Source organism: Alligator sinensis, unplaced genomic scaffold, assembly GCF_000455745.1.
Source record: "Alligator sinensis unplaced genomic scaffold, ASM45574v1 scaffold223_1, whole genome shotgun sequence".
Lineage (NCBI taxonomy): Eukaryota > Metazoa > Chordata > Crocodylia > Alligatoridae > Alligator > Alligator sinensis.
The window spans coordinates 2,136,807-2,158,769 of NW_005841936.1; the positions used below are offsets into that span (position 1 = coordinate 2,136,807).

A 21,963-nucleotide genomic window follows, 5' to 3' on the forward strand; every position below is an offset into this window, starting at 1 on the left:
CCCCTACAGCACCCAGGGTAACCTGCTGCGCGCCAGAGGGCGCATGGCACAGGCATTCCCTGGGGAGAACTAGCAGCGGTACAAGGTGTGCCCACTGTTTCTTGTCCCTAGGAAAACAAAACAGCCATGCTTATGTGGATGCGGCCATATGTTGCAGAGTTCTCAGGAAGGTTTAATAAGAATACTAATGGGTTATCTGATAGCTGGCACCCTGTTACTTCCTTTGTCACGTCTCCAAGCTTCTTCCAAAATGGTTTGATTCTGGGACACACCCATCATATAAGCTAGGATCTTCCCACCTGACCACATTCCCTCCAACAGTTGCCTGTTCCTGTACCAGAAATACATTTAATTTTAAGTGGTATGAGGTACCGTAGGTATAGGATTTTAAAATAATTTTCTTTTGTCATCGTGCAGATGGATGTGTGAGGACCATTGTTGTAGCTGGTCTCCCATTCTTTAGCACTAATTTCTGATTCAATGTCAATAGCCCATTTTATCATAAATAATGGTTTTTCATCTATATGGCCATTTAAAATGGATGTATATAACACAGACAGTAGACCTGTGTGTTTTCATAGGTGTGACCAATATTTTCTCAAATTCTGTCCAATTTCTAATAAAGTTTGCCTTTTTTTGGGAATATGTTGAAAGCTGCCTCAATTGCAGGCACTGGAAAAAGGGGATTTTCATGTTGCCTGCAGTACGCTGTATTTCTTCAAAAGACCTAAATGCACATTCTTTGAATAACCCCTTTTTGCTTTCTAACTGCTTCTATGGTATCTAGTGATTCAGTCACAAAGAGCTATATAATGAATTGGTAAGCAAGACTAGGAGGCAGCTGCATGTGACCTTCCAGTTTATGGCTTATCAAAAAGGGAAGATAATAAAAGAGACAATCTTCTAAAGCTATGTTCAGTAGACTAATCTTGGAAATGCAGGCATAGTGCCACTGAAGAGAAAAATGATATACTATATGCATCAAAAAGATTAGATGTCATCTGAGAATATAGATCAACATGGCAATTTACTCTTTCTGGGAAAGTCTCCAGAACAGTGGGTGCAAAATTTCTATCTTGGTAAAAGAATTCACTTTGGTAGTCCAATTTTCAAATGTTTACTGGATATATAATTTTCTGGTATTTGGATGTTCTCACTAGCATTCAGAACTATGTTAAGGAATTTAAGTGCTGATTTTTAAATGCCTTGCAGCATTAACGTAGATGTTTTTAAGCACCTACATTCATAAACGGGACCTTAAATATTAAAACAAAAACTTCCTATTAACACAAATTTTATAATATTTCGGTTTGTTATTGCTCAAGAATTAACTACTACTAAATTATATATTTAAAGTATGAATTACCATTAAACAGGCAAAACAAAGCCTTTGCAGCTTTACTAATTGAAGAAAAAGTAATGGAATAATAGAAATTATCACATGTATATTCTTTTCATCTTCAGAGAGCTTATCTGCTTGATCACAGCTGCAGTCTAATTAACACAAATGTAAAGCAAATCCTGACAGGCCTGGAAGCAGTAAGACTGACACCTTAAAATGTTAACAAAAGTGACATTGCAAAGCATATATATACACAGAACATTAAAGCACTGTGTAAAGATCATACTGAGAACAAACTCCTCCCAAGCAGAGGATTTCTGAAGAAATACTGCAGTAGAGAAAAAAATCCAAAGGCTCTAATGACTTTAACATTTAGTTGCTGAACATACACATACATGTACTACTAGAAGCATATTGAAGATCTGATGGAGGACACGAAAGGAAAATGCGGAATCCCTGCTGCCCACCCACTTAGCACTTTTGGGAAGCTGGGACTTCAGAAACAGAAATGTTCAGTAGCAGAGTGCTTACCAGACTGACAAAGGCTCCCTATACCAGGCACTAGCATCCAAATATCCTCCCTCTCCACCTTTATCATGTCTTGATTACATACAACACTATCCAGCCAACTGAGAACTAAGCAAAAATCAGACTACAGGTGCATCTGTCAGCTACCAGCATTTTATACCCATCTCAGACTTCAAGCCAGACCTGATATTGAGGCAACTGTTGCTCAGGTGAATGACTACTGCCTATTCACAGAGAAATACATCCATATGCAGCCTGGAAGATCCTCCAGTATTTGATACTTTTTAGCAACCAAATGTTGTTGTCCCACCACCACCAGGTATATCCTGAAACACTCTAAAAAGCCCCAAGTCCTCTTCTCTGCCCAACCCCAGAGGGTTATTACAGCCATAAGTTTCAACCTCCAAAAGCCCTACTTCCCACAAGAGTGAATATTCTCTCCCATATTATCATGTCACTTATCTGAAGTCAGAAAGAGCTGCTGAAACAGCAAGCACAGAAATGCCAGCAGCAAGCAGTGACAAACTCCAGCTCTTTATCCATTTTACATCAAGAATAAGGAACACCATCCCTGATAGGGACTGAGAAATATCAGGAACAGGTTAAGTCTGGAGCCAGGCAAGGCTTGTGCAATGTCACTGGGAAGAGGGAAATACCAAAGAACTGTTTCTAAAACGTCCCTTATTATTGAAGGCATGTGGCCTCACTCTGTGTCAAGTTTTTTGTTCCTTTTAGAACCTACAATTTTATTAGTTACTCAAATAGCTATAGAAGCAAAATAATGCCCACTCCCATCTGTGACTGGTCTGAAGACTGAACCTTTCCTTCCCTGTAAGACTCAGACCTAGTCATAGTGAACCACGTGTTCATGATCTCTGCTTTACTGTTGCAACTCCTATCTAGGAACAAAGCCACATGCCCTGAAAAAATGCCAACTGTTACAAAATGCAGAGGACCATCTGCTTAGCAACATGCTATCATAAACACCTAGTCCTGACGCTGCACTCTGCAGTTATTCCAGACTGAACACAGAACTGATGTCAGGTCTTTGAGACCTTTTACAGGTCTCAAAATTGAATGTGAAACCCATCTCTGTGATACTGCATTCCATGGCGTAGTGCCCTAAACACATCAAAATAACAATAGGTTTTGAAAAACTGAATGGCTACTCCAACTGTGTGTTCCCTGGTTAGGGATGAAGAAAGAGGAGTCTGATCATATCTCTATTTGAAAGGGTGGGAAAGGTTCTCGGATATTATTATAAAGGGCACAATCATAATTATAGGAATACTGGGCTGGAAGGTACCTTAAGAGATCATCTTGTTTGACCCTTGCACTAAGGCAGGATCAGACATAGTTATACCAGTCCAAGCAGATATTTATTTAACCACTTCTTATCATCTTTCGACGGTGGTGATTCCATAGCCTGTTCCTGGCTATCATCTTTATTATAGTTAAAAAGATTTTTCCGTATATCTAAGCTAAATCTTCTTTGCTGCAAATTAAGCTGATTATTTCTTGTCCTTCCCCCAGTAACTATGGGAAACAACTGATCACTGTCCTTTTTACAGCAACCTTTTATGTACTGAAAGACTATTAAGTCCCCTCCGCCATCTTCTCTTTTCTACACTGAATAAAACCAATTCCTTCAACCTTTCCTAATTACTCATGTTTTTTACACCTCTCATAATTCTTTTTGTGCCTAGACAAATAGAGATAGCAATACCCTAGTAGTAAAGACAAGGCAGATTATATAAACTGAAGATGATCTGGGAAATAGAGTCTCCTCAAAACCTATCGCTTAGTTATTGGGCTCTGGGAAATCTTGCTGCCATTTATGCAGTAGAAGTCATGGTAACTAATTTATACAGTTTTGCAACAATAGTAAAACTGCATCTGGGGACCATACAAGAGGCAAACAAAAATTGTTTACTGCTATTCCAAGAGAAAGAGGCATCTGCTGAGTTCCCAAATATGAAAGTAGCTGGATTTTTCTTTGCATTACAGTGACCTAGATTAGAAGGCAGAGAGCATCAGGTAACAGAAAGGACAAAAAGCTGCATTGTACAATGTCACTGCCACAGAACCTCCACAAATCATGGGCAAGGTCAAGCCACAGAACAGAAATGCAAACTGATTTGCATAGCATCTTTTATATTTAACTTGTTAAAAAGCACTTTACAAACAATAAGCTAGAGACCAGTAGCATATGTATTGTGCAGCCAAGCAGGGAACCGTTAATTGTTTAGGTTAATATATATCCCTACCCTTTTGCTTCAAAAATTCTTTGCTAAATCATATAAAACTGGGCAACTGACTGAAGCAGCCATGTGTTCTCTCCCTACAGTGACAGAGGATTCTTCATTTCTACATGTGTAATGTTAAAACATTAACTTATCATCTCATCCAGAGATCTCTTCATAGTTTACTGCAATATCGTCAATACTGCGGTTAACTTCCATATGATGTGAATTATACAACATGAAGAACACACATGATTTCAGTTGCAAAGTCATTTAGATTTAAATTTCTGTAAATTTCTACATACCTTTTCAAGCCAATAGGGAGATGTTTTAAATGTAGAGGACCCAAAATTTTCCCCTGCAGAAGGCGATGGATATGGGTGTGGTAAATTTAAACCCAAGTACAGAACAAATGGCCGAGTAAAATTAGTGGCCTCTTTCCTTATCCAATATACTGCTTTATCAGTATTCTGCCAATCTTCTTCCATCACTCTCACATACATCTTATTACCAGTAAGATTCACCATGGGTCTGCCTTCTTGTTGAAGCAGGAAATCAACATCTCTAGTCCAAGCTTCCACACGATTACTAAAATTAAAATAATTGCAGTCAGTGGACAGCATCTCCTCTTGTTCTGCAACTAAACATCTAGTTATTCCACATCAGTTTAAAATTTCCAAGGAACATTCTCTCACATTTGCAACTGTATTTTTTTTGCAGATTCCACAAATGGAATCAGTATTATTCCATTCAAATAACCAAAATTGACATTATTCATAGTTTTAGAACCAGACCACAAAGATTCCTCCACTGAGGCCTTGCAGTGCTTAAAATGTAGCTACAACCTATTGCTGGGACTCTATTTTACATTACGTGATCATTAGTTAAAAAAGAAAAAAAGCACAGAAATAGATCCATGGTTCTTCCTCCCCAGAGGAGGATCATATCACCAAGGTAGGCTCCTTCTCACTTGTCCTCCTTTTAGTCCCATAAACTTGCATTGTTGAGAGTGCAGTAGCCCAGTTGCAAGAAGGATGGGGGTTGCTCTGCTCCAGACTGTTCTATAGGTTTGTGTTTAGGACACTCCTAGGAGGTGAAACATGCAATTTTGAAACCCCTGAAGCTAAGAAGGGCTTAAACATGTCTCTCACTACCTGGGTGAGTCCTCTAATCACTCAGCTACTGGAGAAATGCTAGGCACCTTCTGCTCCTGCTATTTTTTGTAATGAACTACCGATATATGCACTCTGTCAATGTGAAGACTTAAGTGGACTTTAGGTGCTTCTCAGAATTGATCTAACTCGCATTGGAACTTGTGTTTTAAAATGACCAATACTAATTGCTTTTTAAGATGTACAGTAGCCAAAGTCTAGGTGATTAAAAGATATTTTTGGGCCCAGAGCCCATCAGACTACCTAATCAGTTTTGGTGTTACTGAAGCCTAGTCCATCAGAATTGCTTTTTGTGATCCAAGTACCTAAATCTTGTTCAAGTGCCTACAAAGCCGATCTGGATCTGGCACTTAAGTTATTAATTTTCACTTCTAAATTTTATATCACCCTATTTATGGTCATTTTCCTATACGTTATCCTTTTTTCTGTTTCTGAGCCTTCCACCAGTTCCATCTCTGCGGATGAACTTTTGGGGGCAGCACATCCAATCTTGTTACTTCATTTTTCACTTTCTGGTACAGATTCATTTAATTTAGTGTGATGAATCTGGTCTTTAATTTTTATAGTCAAACATACAATACACACCTTTTCCTCCAATATCAGCACCCCCAAGGAGCACTCTTGGAAACCCTGTGCATGCCATGCAGCTGCAAAGAGGGCTGCCACTTATGTCTGCTAAACAAACTATAAGGGAGGAGTCTTGTGTTACCCTCTCACAGCTGTAGCTATTGGCAGAGCACTATAGCTTGTGCCCAAAGCAGGAAGTGGGCTGTTGCTAGCATCTTGATGATGCTTCTGGTATGGGAACAGTACAGTATTTGTGGGAATTTATAGAAAAAACTACCCACCTCTACTGCTGCTCTTCACAAGGGTTTAAGGCAGGGATGGGGAAAATGGCAGATCTGGCTTGGCTAGACTCCATTTCCAGGAAGCCCTGGCTTCCAGTTGATCTCCATGGAGACCCTAGGAGTGTGGGGGTGTGACAGCACAGGACCATACCAGTTCAGGGCTGCGGATCCAGGGCTCTGCCCCAGCCCGGCCCCGCATTGTCACACCCCCACGCTCCTGGGGTCTGTATGGAGACCAGCTAGGAGCGCATGGGTAGTGCACTTTGCCAGGCAAGGACGTACTCCAGGGCTGGGATCTTGCAGCAGTGACAGCATGGGGTGGGGCTGGGGCAGAGATGTGATCCACTGCTCGTGTGCCCCCGCCCATGAAACCCGTGCTCGTCGCAGGGGTATGCGGACAACAGATTGTGGTTCTGCCTCAGCCCTGCCCCATGTTGTCACCACAAAATCCCAGCCCCAGAGCAGCTCCCCACCTGGCCATGTGCCCTATCCACAGGGCTCCTGGCCAGTCTCCACTGAGACCCCAGGAGTGTGGGACTGTGACAGCATGGGGCCAGGCTGGGCTGAGGCAGAGCCCCGGATCGGTGGCCCTGTGCTGTTATGGCCAGTGCTGTCATGTTCCCGTGCTCCTGGGGGTCCCATGGAGACTAGCTGAGAGCCAGGGCTGCTGCGAAATAGAGTTTGCCATGGGCTCAATGTGGCCTGTAGGTCGGATGTGGCCCACTCCTAGTCTATGACAGATTAAGTCCTCCTGGAAACATACTATCCAGGAAATGTGGCATCACAGGAGACACACTAGGAAGTTTCTGATGCAGCAAACTGTTGCCTGCAATGCCACACTTCCTGAACACTGTCTGTTTCCAGGAGGGTCTTGTTCTATGTCACAGTCAGCCATGACTCTGGAAAAAAAAGTTTTTTCTGCATTCTGCCTTCCAAAAGCAAGGTGTGTGTTTTATTTTGGGATGTTCAACATGCAAGAAAATACTTGCCCCTTTCAATACCCTAGAGCAGTGGTTCCCAAACTGTGGGTCACAACCCCAAATGGAGCTGCAACATCAGTGGATGGGGTCATGATAAACAAGGATCTGGGTGTTCCAGACTGAAAAACACGGGGAAAATGCAGTTTGCCTCTTGGAGGCTGGCAGAGTTCCAGCCTCCTCCACTCCTCCCATGGGCTCTACTCCAACTGTGCTGCCCGTGGCGGGGGCTTTGGGAGGGGGAGTCAGGCTCTGCACCCTGCTCCAACTGCAGCAATCGCTGCGTTCCACAGGCAGCAGCCAGGGCTCGGGCATGAGGGGCCATGCTGACAAAATGGGGTCATAAGTGGGGTCATGCTGATGAAAAGTTTGGGAAGCACTGCCCTAGAGCATACCTCAAGGGGCAGTCATTTGTCTGAGGAATCAATACTACTCTTTCAATTTGATGATGATGATGATGATGACTCCTTTTTAAAACACTGTCACTTGAAACAAAATCTCTAGTTATGACCCCACTGATTCCAGTTCATAATACTACTAAAGGAAGAGGAAAAGATGAACTGGGGATCCAAGAGGCATGGGGTCGGGATATCATTTTATATCATTTTAAATAAAATATAATCCCCCCCAGGTGTGGAGATGATGCCCTCTAGTGGTCATGTGGCTCCTGCCCTACTCCAGCTCCTGGGGTATGCTCCCTTTTTCCCTCCAGGACCCTGCTGGCTCCCATTCTTACCCTTCTCATGTCAGATGGGCCCTCCTGCTCATCTGGGTCCCCAGGGTACCTGTTACCTTAAGGGCTATTCATGACCTCCTTCCACCCCTACAGCCATCTCCATGTCTAACAGATGCTGGTTAATCACTCCAATGAGACCCCCTAACCCAGTAGAATGTCTGGCCTCCTCAGGCCTCCAAGCCTTTGTCAGGGCCTCAGCCTTCCTGGCTTCCACCCTTTTTCTCTAGTTGGGCTCCTTTAGTATAGACCCTGGGTATGACGTTAAACTGCATCCAGCAGTAGGACAATTTTAACTGTTAGGGTATAGTGAGACAAGTACTCTCTAGCTACTGAAGTCTCTGTGTCACCCTTAGGTAAGGTGTTGCACCCATCAGCCTCCCTTACCAGGGTTGAAGCCATTGGGGGCGCAGAACAGTGGATCATCTCATCTGGTGGATGCCTGATGCAAGTGGGACAACAGAGGGACTTGCTCAAGTTAGCTGAGCACTGCACCCTGTAGCAAAAAGTGGCAACCTACTGCAGTGGACTTTCAACAATCCATGGACTTTCAACAATCACACAATGGCATGAAGAGGGTCCCTGACAGAGAAGGTCAGGACACCTTGTCCAGTAAGGATAGTCACGTGCGACAGGTGACTCATGACCGTCAGCATGCTACTGTCCAAACTCAGAAGAGAGCAGTCAAAAGTGGCAATGTGGAATGTGAGGACTGTACATCAAATTGGGAAATTGGATAATGTCAAGCATGATATGAAGAGATTAAAGATCAATATTCTACGTCTGTGTGAAACACATTGGAAAAGAGGCTGGAATTATTGTTTCAGAAGATGTGAAGAACATGGATTGTTTGAAAATTCTTAAGTCAGAAGTACAAACAGTTATCAATCGAATGAAAACCAATAAAGCTACAGGTCCAGATTAGATTGCAGTAGAACAAATTAAATGTTTGGAAGGGTTTGGTAAGAAAAGTTAACAACTGTTCTCATTGAGATCACAACTGCTATGAAAGTGGAGAAATACCTGAGGACCTCTGTAAATTGATCTTTATCGAGCTCCCCAAAAGACCTGGCGCCATTGAATGGGAACTCCATAAAACCATCAGTTTAATGAGCCATGTGACAAAGATCCTATTAAAGGTGCTGATGTTGAGAGCTAGAAGTAGAATAAGACTGGAGAGTGCAAAAGTTCAATGTGGTTTTGTGGAAGATTGAGGTACAAGAAATGCTGTCCTCATGGTACGAATGCTTTTGAATAGAAATGAGGGAAGACCTTTTCTTGTTTTATTGATTGTACGAAAGCTTTTGATAGAGTCAAGCACGAGGAGTTAATGAAAATGCTGGAAGAATTAGATATTGATGGTAAAGACTTGAGAATTTTAAGAAACCTCTATTGGGACCAAACTGCAGCAGTGAAGATAGAAAATAAATGAAGTGATTTCATCCAAATCAAGAGAACCGTGAGGCAAGGCTGTGTTTTTCACCTGACTTGTTCAGCTTATACAGTGAGAAAATACTGAGGGAGATTGAGGATTGACTAGGGCTGATAATTGGCGGACAGAATTTGAAAAACTTGTGTTATGTTGATGACACAGTCTTAATAGGTGATTCAGAAGAGAAGCTGCAAGGAATTTTAGATAAAACTGTTAGTGAAAGCAAGAAGAAGGGTTTAAGTATCAACTGTAGAAAAACAGAATGCATGGTAATTACAAAGAAGATCATTCCTGTATGCAACATCAAAGTGGAAAAGGAATAGATAAGGCAGGTTAATAAATTTAACTACTTGGGAAGCTAGATAACATCAGATGGTAAATGTGATCATGAAATAAAACAGAGAAAGGACACATTTCTGAAAATGAAAACGATATTGACAAATAATAACATTTCTAAGGGGGCAAAGTTAAGAGTTTTGGATTGCTATGTTATGCCAGTCCTCATGTATGCATCAGAATGCTGGACAATATTACCAAGTATGGAAAAGAGAGTTGAAGCAAGTGAGATGTGGTTCTTAAGGTGCATCTTGAATGTAGGGTGGACAAGTCACACTTCAGATAAAGATATTTTGTTAAGAACAGGCTGCAGGAAGCTGCTGTTTAACAGCAGAAAGGGACGGTTGGACTTGCTCAGACATATTATGAGGAAAGAGGAAATTGAAAGTCTGGTCATAGCTGGAAAGATTGAAGGAAGGAAAGATCGTGGAAGACAGAGGTTAACTTGTGTCAAGAATCTATCTAAATGGATGAATGTATCGACAGTGGAAATTCTGTATGCCTGAAAGAGAAGAGATCTGTGGAAGACCATGGTCACCAACGTCCTGCTTAGATATCATGCGGTACCTAGAGAGAGAGAGTGTAAGCCCACTGTATCAGGTCTAGGCTTATGAGCTCATCTTGTTCCTCTCAGGCTTTGGGTCCCCAGCTCTGCTTTTGCCCCTCTCAGGCTCTGGCCCTAGCCCTCCAAGCTTCAGGCCACCACTTTTGCAAGCTTTAACCTTCCTGGCTTTGCCTTGCTTGAGCCCAGTCCTGATAGGGCCTAAAACAGACCTTGACTTCAAAAAAGCCTTCGATCTGGTATCCCATGATCACCTCTTGGCGAAACTGGCCAATTGTGGCCTTGGGTCCACCACGATCCGCTGGCTGGGAAATTGGCTCCATGGTCGGACCCAGCAGGTGGTAATTGACGGAAGTTAATCGTCATGGTGCCCTGTGACCAGTGGGGTCCTCCAAGGCTCTGTCCTTGGACCCATATTGTTCAACATCTTCATTAATGATGTGGACATTGGAGTCAGAAGCGGACTGGCCAAGTTTGCCGATGACACTAAACTTTGGGGCAAAGCATTCACATCTGAAGGCAGGAGGGCGATCCAGGCTGACCTGGACGGGCTCAGCAAATGGGCAGATGAGAACCTGATGGTCTTTAACACTGAAATGCAAGGTTCTCCACCTTGGGAGGAAAAACCTGCAGCATCCTTTTAGGCTTGGCAGTGCTACACTGGCTAGCACTACGGGAGAAAGAGACTTGGGGGTCATGATTGACCACAAGATGAACATGAGCCTTCAATGCGATGCTGCGGCTAGTAAAGTGACCAAAACACTGGCTTGCATCCATAGATGCTTCTCAAACAAATCCCAGGACGTCATTCTCCCCTTGTACTCGGCCTTGGTGAGGCTGCAGCTGGAGTACTGCGTCCAGTTTTGGCCCCACAATTCAAAAAGGATGTGGAGAAGCTCGAGAGAGTCCAGAGAAGAGCCACGCGCATGATCAGAGGTCAGGAAAACAGACCTTATGATGACAGGCTGAGAGCTATGGGGCTCTTTAGCTTGGAAAAGCACAGGCTCAGGGGTGATCTGATGGCCACCTATAAGTTTATCAGGGGTGACCACCAGTATCTGGGGGAATGTGTGTTCACCAGAGCGCCCCAGGGATGATGAGGTCAAATGGTTATAAACTACCGCAAGACCGTTTTAGGATGGACATAAGCAAGAATTTCTTTACTGTTCGAGCCCCCAAGGTCTGGAACAGCCTGCCATTGGAGGTGGTTCAAGCACCTACACTGAACACCTTCAAGAGAAAATGCTATGCTTATTTTGCTGGGATCCTATGACCCCAGCTGACTTCCTGCCCTTCGGGCGGGGGGCTGGACTCGATGATCTTCCGAGGTCCCTTCCAGCCCTAATGTCTATGAAATCTACGAAAACACCCACATGCCCCTCGGGCACCCCTATGGCCTCCTCATCACCCATTGTAGCCACTTCCAGTCCACTGGTCTGATCCAAATGTAAACACAAGCCCACTGGCTGTATAACCAAGGACCTACTCAAATCATGATTGCACAGATTCTGTAGAAATTGCAAAATCGGACAATCTCTATGAAATCTGAAGGGAAAAAACCCCCAAAACCTTACTAAAAATAAAATTTTGGGTCTCCAGTGGGAATCAACAGTCCTCCCAGCTGTGTAGCCCAGCACGAAAGGGGCTGCCAATGCAAAGGCAAGTAGGCAAGATGGTTGCTGCGTCCACCCCTCGCTGCTAATTGGCTGAGAGGGCTGCCTGTTGTACAGTCCTGTTTCTCTCCACCAATCAGCAGCAAGGGGCAGGGCCACATGATGGACAGTCATCTCAGCCAATCAGCACTGAAGGGTGGGGCTATAAGATGGACAGCCCTCTCCACCAATCAGCAGTGGGGCTCAGGGCCACCAGGGCCCCTTGGCCAATCAGAGGCATGGGGAGGGCCACCATGATAAGCCTATAAAAATGGTGGCAGGCCCCATGATCCGCCTGCAAAATCATCTGGCTGCCTCGAGTTGGGTAGACCTTTATGTATAACAAAACTCTCCCCATACTGCAGGGGTGGGCAAAATGTGGCCCCGGGGCCAGATGTGGCCCACCAGGCCATTCTATCTGGCCCATGGGGCCCCTGAAAATTTTAAAAAATTAATGTTCATCTGCCCTGGGCTGCCTGTCACGCGGCCCTTGATGGCTTGCTAAAACTCGGTAAGCGGCCCTTTGCCCAAAATAATTGCTCACCCCTGCCATACTGGGTCATACTTCCCTGCACTGTAAGCTCCTTACTTGCAGTTTCCAGGGTTGCTCAGGTATCAGTCAGTTGCTTTTCTGCAGCCATCCTGCTCAGGAGCTCCTCTCTCTGCTGCCTGCAGGGCCAGACAGACTACCTGGTCTCAGGCACTTATCTTATATGCTTCAAAAGCCCCACATCTTCCCATCAAGTGGCTCTGCAGTCACGCACAGGGTTTTTCCCTTTTGGGCCAATGACTAAGTGTCTACTTAAATCATGGTTAGATTACCAATTTTTGCAGGTTGGTCACAGTATAAAGAACAAATTCCACAGACATTTTGCAGATCTGCTCCAGTAGCTCCACCATTTGGCACTGATTAGTGGAAAGGCCACAGGGGAGAGAAGGGACAAAGGGGTGATGGCCATGTTTTCTGCTGTCCTTCATGCTGCTCTGCCAGCTAGTGTCTTCCCCTCACAGGAAGCAAAGCTGGGCTGCAGCAGCAAGGACCAGCATTCCGTTTATTAATTTTTTTGTTGATTTCATGGACAATTTCAGATTTTGCAGTTTCCACAAAACCCGTGATTTAAGTAGACTCCTACTAATGACCAGTCTGCCTTTCCTTGCTATGACAGCTCAGCTGCTTGTGGCTCTGTGCATCTGATCTACCTAGATGCCCGCCCTGGCACAGCTTACTGCTCTGCAACTAACATTTACTCCCCCCAGTAGCCTCTTTGTATGGCTACAAGTCTGCTTGTTTGCTGGCAGCTAGTTCACTAGAAGTTAGCCTGTTTCCTAGCTGCCAGCCTTTCCAGAACAACTAAGCCTGTTGCAGCATCCTCTTAAAGTAACAGGAGCCCTCTGGCTCCCTGTTACACTGGTTATCCAGATAAACAGAGTTTGAGACTGGAAAAAAAAGAACAGAATACATGCCTTTCACTTATTAGAGCAGTATGGGGCATGTTTTGACAGGTCCAAGGAAAAAACAAATCTTTAAGCAGAAAGAGAGGGTTATTGCAATGTAAAGGACCATAAAAGAGTAAGTTGGGCAGAAAACTGGCCAACCTCTAAAATGGACCATTTTAGTTATCTTTTTACACAAGAATGGAAAGTTAATAAATACTAATGGAGTAACATACTAATCAAGGGAAGAAGTCAAAGGTATTCTTGCAACTATACATCATGGAATCTTTAACCCACAGTAAAAGATCAGACTATTATTTAAAGGAACGCTCTTTCTGCGATGATGATAGTGAAAGTTTCTCAAAGCTGAAAAAATAAAAGAATAAATCACCAGGCCTCAGAATTTAGATGAAGAGGAGTTCTTACCAGATAATTATTTTAAACTTTTGCCAATGAATCCTAATGGTTTAATAACTCCTAATGAGAATCAAGTGGTATTAGATCTCCTTTGCTGGCAGATGGCATTCCAAAGATAGTAAGCTTGAAAGAATAGAGAGATAAAGGACAGGAATATAGCATCACTTAATAAATGAGTAAAACTAGCAGCCTTCAGCTGGGCTGGTACAAATCTGGTGAAAACCTACATTGTACCTGCTTCTCATTTCCCAGACTTTGATACAAGCTTAATTATTTCAAACACTTCTTCTGAGCAGTTGAGCATTTATTTAAATGCTAACACTTCATACTAATACTAATGAGGAATTGGTTCCAAAATAGTCAACTGCTCTGACACAAAATGCTCAAGATGCGGGGCTGCATTCTCCAGTCATGTCAGTTCATTGTGTGCCCGCAGAGGAGTAACAGGAAAGGAGTAACAGCAGAAGAGTAACCATGTGTCGTGGAGTAGCCATGACACATGGTGGAATGCAAGCTGCCACCATGCTGATTGCAGGAAGGCAATCAGCTGCCGCTGTGTTGGTGGCTATTTTTGCACTCTCCATTACCCCCTCAAAGGTGACACCCAGGGCTGCTGCCCCAATCTTGCCCCCTCCCCACTTAGTTACACTGCTGTTTCCCAGATAAATGGTATAAATTGGATTTAAACTGGCCCCTTGTGAAGGGAAGTCTCTACCTGGGCAGGGCTAATGGAGGCAACCTAAACACCTAAGCCAGTTTCATAGCTGTGATGTAAACTCTGTCCTTCTTAGTTCTGATGTAAGCAGGAGGAAGGGCCTTTCAGGGACAGTTTAAGTGCATGACAAGAGTCTATTTATGATGGAGAGATGTGACTAAGATGAGCTCCACAACTTCTGACTCTTCTTTGGCTTTTCAGAACTTTCATCAGACCTGGGAAATAAAGAGACTTTCTCTTGCTCTAATTTCTGCTGGGGTCTGGCAGGTGTCATCAGCTTCCTGTAGGTGCCAGTGTCTACAACATCTGACCTGCACAACGAAAAATCAAGGTCTTGCCTTTTGCAGAAGATGCAGAAGTGAAGTCTTGAAAACCTGTAGTTATTTAAATCAAAGTCATTTTTGGAACAGCAAAATATTGGTCTCATCATCCTGGCCAGATTCCAGGGGTATATTTTTCTATCTAAAGTTCCTATATAGTTTGACCTTGATACAGTTTTTTTTCTTTACTTGTCTCACATTGTTATATAACCTAATTATGTACCATTAAATAGCAATCATTTCAGTGATTGGTGAAGGGTATTATGTCAGAATGTCCAATTCTGCTATGTGACTTAGAGTGATCAGGTATTATTTTTTCTATTTTGAAAAAAAATGTAGTTTACTTTCATATATGATATAATGGTGTGATTTACAAAACAGTAAGGGGAAGGTGGTAAAAGTTCATGTCAATAAGAGTATATGGTTACTATGCAACGCTAATGTGCAGGTCCTTGTTTTATTTCTTGTAGACAAGGTAGAATAATTCCTTAAGGATGGACTTGATGAAGAATGAATAGTAGCCTGGTACATTAGCTCTGGAAGGGTGCAGAAAGGCAGCGATGAATGCCCCCACCCCCCAGAATAAATATAAATGGGTTATCAAGGTGGATAATATTGTCAGGGAGAAGGGATATAGGCAATGTGATAAATGTAATTAATGTTTCTAAAGCACTTCAAGATCTTTGGTTGAAAGGTTTTGTTTAGACATAAAATATAAACGTCCACAAGGATGAATGTTTCTTTGAAGATACCCAATTAGCTGAAAGTGTTAAATCTTAAAGTTGGAAAGATATGGAAATGCTAACAGAATGAAAACACACAATACATAATTAATGTTTATTCTAACAGTATGTATAAAACCATTACATGTGTTAAAATCGTGTGAAACATCCATGCATGTCAATATACTGCTTCTCCAGAATATTTGCTGACATGGTCCTGTTAATTTCCACTCATTTATACCAGTTGAAGGTCTGGCCCTCTATCTGTATATACCTCACCATCCCCTCCTCAAATCTGATTAATCATGCAGCAGGGACAGATGCCCAAATACCGTAAGGATCATGTCATGATTCAGTTGTTATAAGTGAATATGTTGTGTATTCTAATCCAAAGTTCCTGCACTTAAGAAATGGAAACTTTTCATATTCACAAACATTAATTTTATCAATGCTGTAACTGTGATAGCTTATTAAGACAAATTAAAACCTATTTGTCTTGTTACTATGCAGTTGAAAAAACTGAAAGTACACATTTTTGGACTGGTGTCAGCTGAGAAATGTAGACATTTAGGATAAAATGTTATTCTGCAATTCAAAAAGAGATACTACTGCATAGTGCAGATGTCAAATTAATATTTTTGGAATATTCATATCTCTACAAAATCTAACATTCAGACATCTCATCCTGGGAAAGCACTGTGTAAGTTTTCATTTACTACGACATAAAAACAAAAGGACTGTACTAAGTATCGCAATATCCATTTGTAGCTTTCCTTATATTTAGTCAAATTTATTCCGTAGTAAATATACCCTGGACTAAGTCAATTAATTAATTGATTTAAGCCTTTTAAATCTCTACATATGTGCAGTTATTAGAATGAGATGCACATTTTTTACACTGAAAAACATATATGAGTTTTATGATTTTCCAGTTACACAAATATTTGTACTAAATTCTGAAATTATTCTTATATAGGCATTGGAAACAGCTGACTAACCATGTGTTTATTTTAGCTTATTTTCAACCTCCACCCACTTTTATTCAAGCTACATTTAGGCTGTGACCCTGTTGAGTATTGATATCACTTCAACTCCCATAGAATAGGAAGTCAAAGATGCTCAATAATTTGCATTAGTTCTTTAGCAGAATACAAAGAGGCTTTAAAACATGGAGATAAACACTAAAAAAAAAAATCACAGAGCCAGATTCACTCCTGTATTACTCAAGCCTCTGCAAATATAGCATATGTTACTATTACACTACTACTGAAAGCCCCTTAAGATTCTGAAAAATCAGACCTTAGGAAGGGGAACCTGGTGGGGCCAAATGGCTTTTGTTATTCTCTTTGAATATTTAGGAAGCTGAGACTGATGAGGCCCGAGCACAAAGAAGCCAGCAGCCTTGCACGTTTTTGTTGCGTCTCTGGGGCTGGTCGTGATGCTAGAAGGGAAAAGGAGGATTTTTGCATCTGCCTATGGCCTCTTCTTACAGGACACAGGGCCTGTCAAGCGTGTGAATTTTCTTTTTTTTTTTTTTCTGGTTGTATGGGGGGGTGGTGGGGCTAAGATATGTATGTAAGCGTGGTTATGCTGGAGGGGGGGACATGGGAAAGACCCTGGTGTTGCCTTTCCCCTCTGGCTTAGGGCACAGGGCCGTCTGTCAAGGGTGTGAATTTCTTTTTTTTTTTTAGATCTTTGGGGTGATGGCCCAAGCATGAAGAAGCCATCAGCCTTGTATGTTTTTGTTGCATCTTTGGGGCTCTGCATGATGCTGTCAGGGTGAAGGGGGATGTTTGTGGGTGCCTATGGCCTCCTCTTGCAGGGCACAGGGCCATTGGTCAAGGGTGTGAATTTTTATTTTATTTTTTTTCTTTTGCCTCACAAAGCCTATGCCACTTGTGACACATGGGCTGCAGGTTAGCCACCCCTAAAACAAAAGGGAAAGGAATGTGTGCCTTTATATCTGACCTTTCATTGAAGCCTCCTGCAGAGAAGTTTTGTCAGTTAATTTTAGGAAATTATTTTAAATAGGTTCCATTTTATCATAGAATCATAGAAAATTAGGGTTGGGAGGGACCTCAAGAAGTCATCTAGTCCACACCCCTTCTCAAAGCAGGATCATCCCCAACTAGATCATCCCAGCCAAGGCTTTGTCTAGCCTGGACTTAAAAACCTCCAACGATGAAGATTCCACAACCTCTCTGGGTAACCTGTTCCAGTGCTTTACTACCTTCCTAGTGAGACAGTTTTTCCTAATATGTAACCTCAACTTCCCTTGCTGCAGTTTGAGACCATTCCTACTTCTTCTGTCATCTGCCACCACTGAGAACAGTCGAGCTCCATCCTCTTTGGAACCACCTTTCAGGTAGTTGAAGGCTACTATTAAATACTCTCTGTCTTGTCTTCTTCAGACTAAATGGGTGCCTATACACGACAGTTTTTGCCATTTAAAGCATACTAAAGCCGTCACTTAATACATGTGGGTGACTTTAGAACGTTTTTAAATTGGCGGAAGTTGCCATTGTAAAACACGTACAGCAAGGTTTAATTAAGGCAATTTCTACCATGTATAGAGTCTGATTCTTGGAGGGTCAACTTTAAAGTTGCCAATTTAGAATGGTAGAAGTTGCCTTAATTAAATCTTGTTATGTGTGTTTTAAATCACATGGTGCATAATCTGAGTAAGATGGGGGTACACAGTTGTAACTGGGAGTCTATCTTGAAGTGCAGAATCTTTATCTTTTCAACAACCAAACATAAACGGGAGAAAAAACCCAAAAAACATCAGAAAATTAGGTTTTATAGATTGAAGGCTGAATTTGCAAGGTTGGCAGATAAAATCTTTTAAAACAGTGCACTGCTAATATATAAACATTGGAATGCTACAACAACATTTTTATTCAATTTTTCAGAATAGAAATCCATTTTAACCACATGTAGACCAGGACTGAATTTCTTGCATCTCCTTCTCTCAAGAGTGAACATTTTAATGGATCTCTTTTAAGTCTGTTCATTTGAAAGAACCCTCCGAATTCTCCAAGTCTCCACTATAGCCCTCCACTGTGAAACCAGAACTGCATACTGCGGTTAGACTTAGACTTTATTTGGAAGTCTAGGAGAGTTCTGTAATGGAGGTATCATGCATCTCCTGGGATTTACAATAAGTATAGTCTTGTTTACATGCAGAGCCCTGTGTTCTCTGTAGAAAGCTTGACCTAATACTATGGCAAGGAGAAACAAAGTTTATGTGATACAAGGTTTTAAATATGAAAATGAATAATACAATCAGTATTGTGATCTGATTTATTTTTATGTAATTAGTTTATTTTACTTTGTATTAAATTACATTTTTTTGATTGACAGTGCAGAACTGTACTGTCGAAATCTGTTGTTACGGAAAAGATGGAGTTTTTTTCGTAGTGGCATAGGGTTTAGCATGCCATGTCAAGGCTTGCACCTTTCCACCCTGGAGCCTTGCCACTACTCCAGTTTCTTCTGGGGCCCACAGCAACTTCCATGTGTTGTGGCGAGAAAAAAAGAAACCTTCATTGCACTCCCCTAACCATGGGAGTTTCATGGTGCAAAAAAAAAAAAAAAAAAAAATCCTGCAGGTTGGGTCCCAAGCATACAGCGAGGATTAAACTAGTAACTGCAGCTCCAAAGTAAGGACCCTGCCCCCTAAGCCAGACAAGTAGGCCAGTGACATGTTCGCTCCCACACTGCCTTCCCCAGCACCACAGTCACATACATAAGTTTACCCACCTCCAGCCCACACTTAATAATAATAATAATAATAATAATAATAATTAAAAAAAAACCCCAAACCCCTTCTCAGATGGGCCTGTACCCTGCAAAAAGAGGCCACAGGCACCCACCAACATCCCCCTTTTGCCAGCCAGCATCATGCACAGCCTAGGAGATACAACAATAGCCTCCACGGCTGCTAACTTCTTGCTGCTCGGGCCTCAATCATCTCAGCTGCCCCAAAATTCAAAAACTACAAAAAATCCGCCACATTTTGGCCCCCACAACTTTCCCTTCCTCACACACTCCGAGTGCTCTGATTGAAGCAAGGGCCTAAATCTGGGCCTTGGCGTGGCACGACATGAATGCCAGTTTTCTGCTTCGGAAAAAAATCAAACCCTTGACAGTCAGACCTGTGTCCTTCAAGTAGAGACCACGTGTTTGGTTTTGAACTGACAGCCTGTTGGTTCTAGAGTCTGTATAAACCCCTAAGCCAGAGTGGAAGGGCAATTTCAGGGCCTGTCCCAATGTCCCTGCATGCACCATGACCATGCTTACATACATATGTTACCCCATCACCACCCTATGCAATTTTTAGTACTAGTACTACTACAACTACTAAGAAAAAAAAAAATTTCACACCCTTGACCAACGGTCCTGTGCCCTGCAAGAGGAGGCCATAGGCACCCATAAAAATCTTTCTGCATCCTAACATCATCATGCAGTGACACAACAAAAACATACAAGGCTGATGGCTTCTTCATGCTTGGGTCTTAACTGTCTCGCCTGCCCCAAAATTCAAAAACAGCAAGAAAAACCATTTTGGCGCCACGAACTTCCCCTTCCTCAGAGGCGTGTCGAGTGCTCTGATTGAAGCACGGGCCTAAATTTGGGCCTCATCGTGGCATGCCAAAACCCAAATGGTTTGGCACGGCATGCTGAGGCCTGCACCTTTCCACCCTGGAGCCTTGCCACTACTCCGATTGCTTGTGGGGTCCATGGCAGCTACCATGTGTCATGGTGAGAAAAAGTTTCCTTGTGCGCCCCTACCCATGGAGCTTTCAAGGCATGTGCTTGGTCTTGAACGCACATCCTGCTGGCTCTAGAGTCTGTATGCAAACTCCTAAGGTAGGGGGGAAGGGCAACATAAGGGGCTTTCCCATGTCCCTGCCTTCACCATGACCATGCTGACATACATACATTAGCCCCCCCCCCACCCTATACAACTACTAAAAAACTAAATAAATAAATGTACTCTGTAAATGTACTAGAATGAAGGCAGGGAGCAGAGCAGGGGCAGGACACTGGTGAGAGAAGAGGCATCAGTTGTCACTGCAAAGAGCCAGGGTAACCCTTCCCTGGCACTTCAACTATTGCCAAATTCAGGGCTCACTCACCATAAAAAACTGCAGCAGCTGTGGGGGTAAAAAAAGATAAGCTTGGATCTTGGTGGTGCCACCTCCTTTTGCAGCAGTGTCCTGCTCCTTTTCTGCTCTGTAGCCACAACCAGAGGTTTGAACCCCCTGCCTCCATTCCGGTACTCTATCAGGTACACCTTTGGGTGGGCATGGAGGCAAGACAATCAGCAAGACACTGGGCAGGGGGAGGGAAGAGGGAAGCAGCTTATCTTGTGGGTTGCCTGCCAGAAAAGGTTGGTTAGCACTAGTCTATTTCATCCACTCCTTTCCCCTTCTTTGCCATCTTACCTTTTTTTTTAAACAACTACTATAAAATATCCATGCACAGGGAATGGTAAAATGAGAGAACCCTAGCACCACTACTTTTCTGGGTGTACAGTACTTTTGTATTGTTTTATACATTGGCGCCTAGAACTCATTTGGCTTGGATCATTCTGATACTTAGTCCTCAATGGCTCAATGTCTATTTGGGAGGAGGTATCAAGTGGGGTTCCCTAGGGGTCTGCCCTGGTTCTGGAATTGTTCAGCATCTTCATTAATGATCTGATGGGATTGAGTGCCCGCGTAGCAAATCTGCAAACTACACCAAGTTGCGTAGAATTGTGGACATTCCAGAAGGCAGGACTAGGATTCAGAATGATCTGGATGGACTGGAGAAATGGTATGCAGTCAATCAGATGAGATTCAATAAGGATAAGTGCAAAGTCCTCCACTTGGGACAGAATAACTGCATGGTCAAATACAGACTGGGGAATGACTGGCTAAGTGGCTAAGCTACAGTATTGCAGAATAGGACCTGGGGGCTGCAGTGGACCATAAGATGAATATGAGCCAACAGTGTGCTTTTTGTTGCAAAAAAAAAAAAAAGCCAACAGCATACCAAGTTGTATTAACAGGATTGTCACTTGAAAATCGAGGGAAGTGATTCTTCCTATCCATTCAGCACTAGTGAGGCCTCACCTGAGTACTGTGTCTAGTTTTGGGCTCCAAACTGCAAGAAGGATGTGGACAGTCTAGAAAAGAGTCCAGTGCAGGGCAACAAAAATAATTAGGTGCCTTGGAGGCAAGACCTATGAGGAAAGGCTGAATGAGTTGGGGTTTAGCCTGGAGGAGAGAAGACTGAGGTGGGGATTTGAAAATAGCCTTGAAGTATCTGAAGGATGATTATAGAGAGGATGGAGATGGGCTTTTCTCTGAGGCTCCAGGGGACAGGACTAGGAGCAATAGCCTCAAACTTCAGCAGGGGAAATTCAGGTTGGAGACTAGGAGGAACTTTCTGACTCTGAGAGTCATCAGGCATTGGAACCTGCTATCTAGAGAAGCTATGGCATCTCCATGCTTGGAAACTTTCAAAAGCAGATTAGACAG

The 21,963-nt window shown here is 42.9% G+C and overlaps 1 protein-coding gene across 2 annotated transcripts in view; it reads right to left on the reverse strand.

The window, feature by feature from the left end:
* The window catches only part of ARSK (arylsulfatase family member K), a 37,111-nt gene that overhangs the window by 10,364 nt on the left and 4,784 nt on the right, over window positions 1–21,963 (reverse strand). For both annotated transcript variants that reach the window (XM_025199113.1, XM_025199112.1), the window contains exon 3: window positions 4,419–4,701. In XM_025199113.1, coding sequence (XP_025054898.1) covers window positions 4,419–4,701 — 283 coding nt within the window. The remainder of the gene's footprint in view (window positions 1–4,418; window positions 4,702–21,963) is intronic.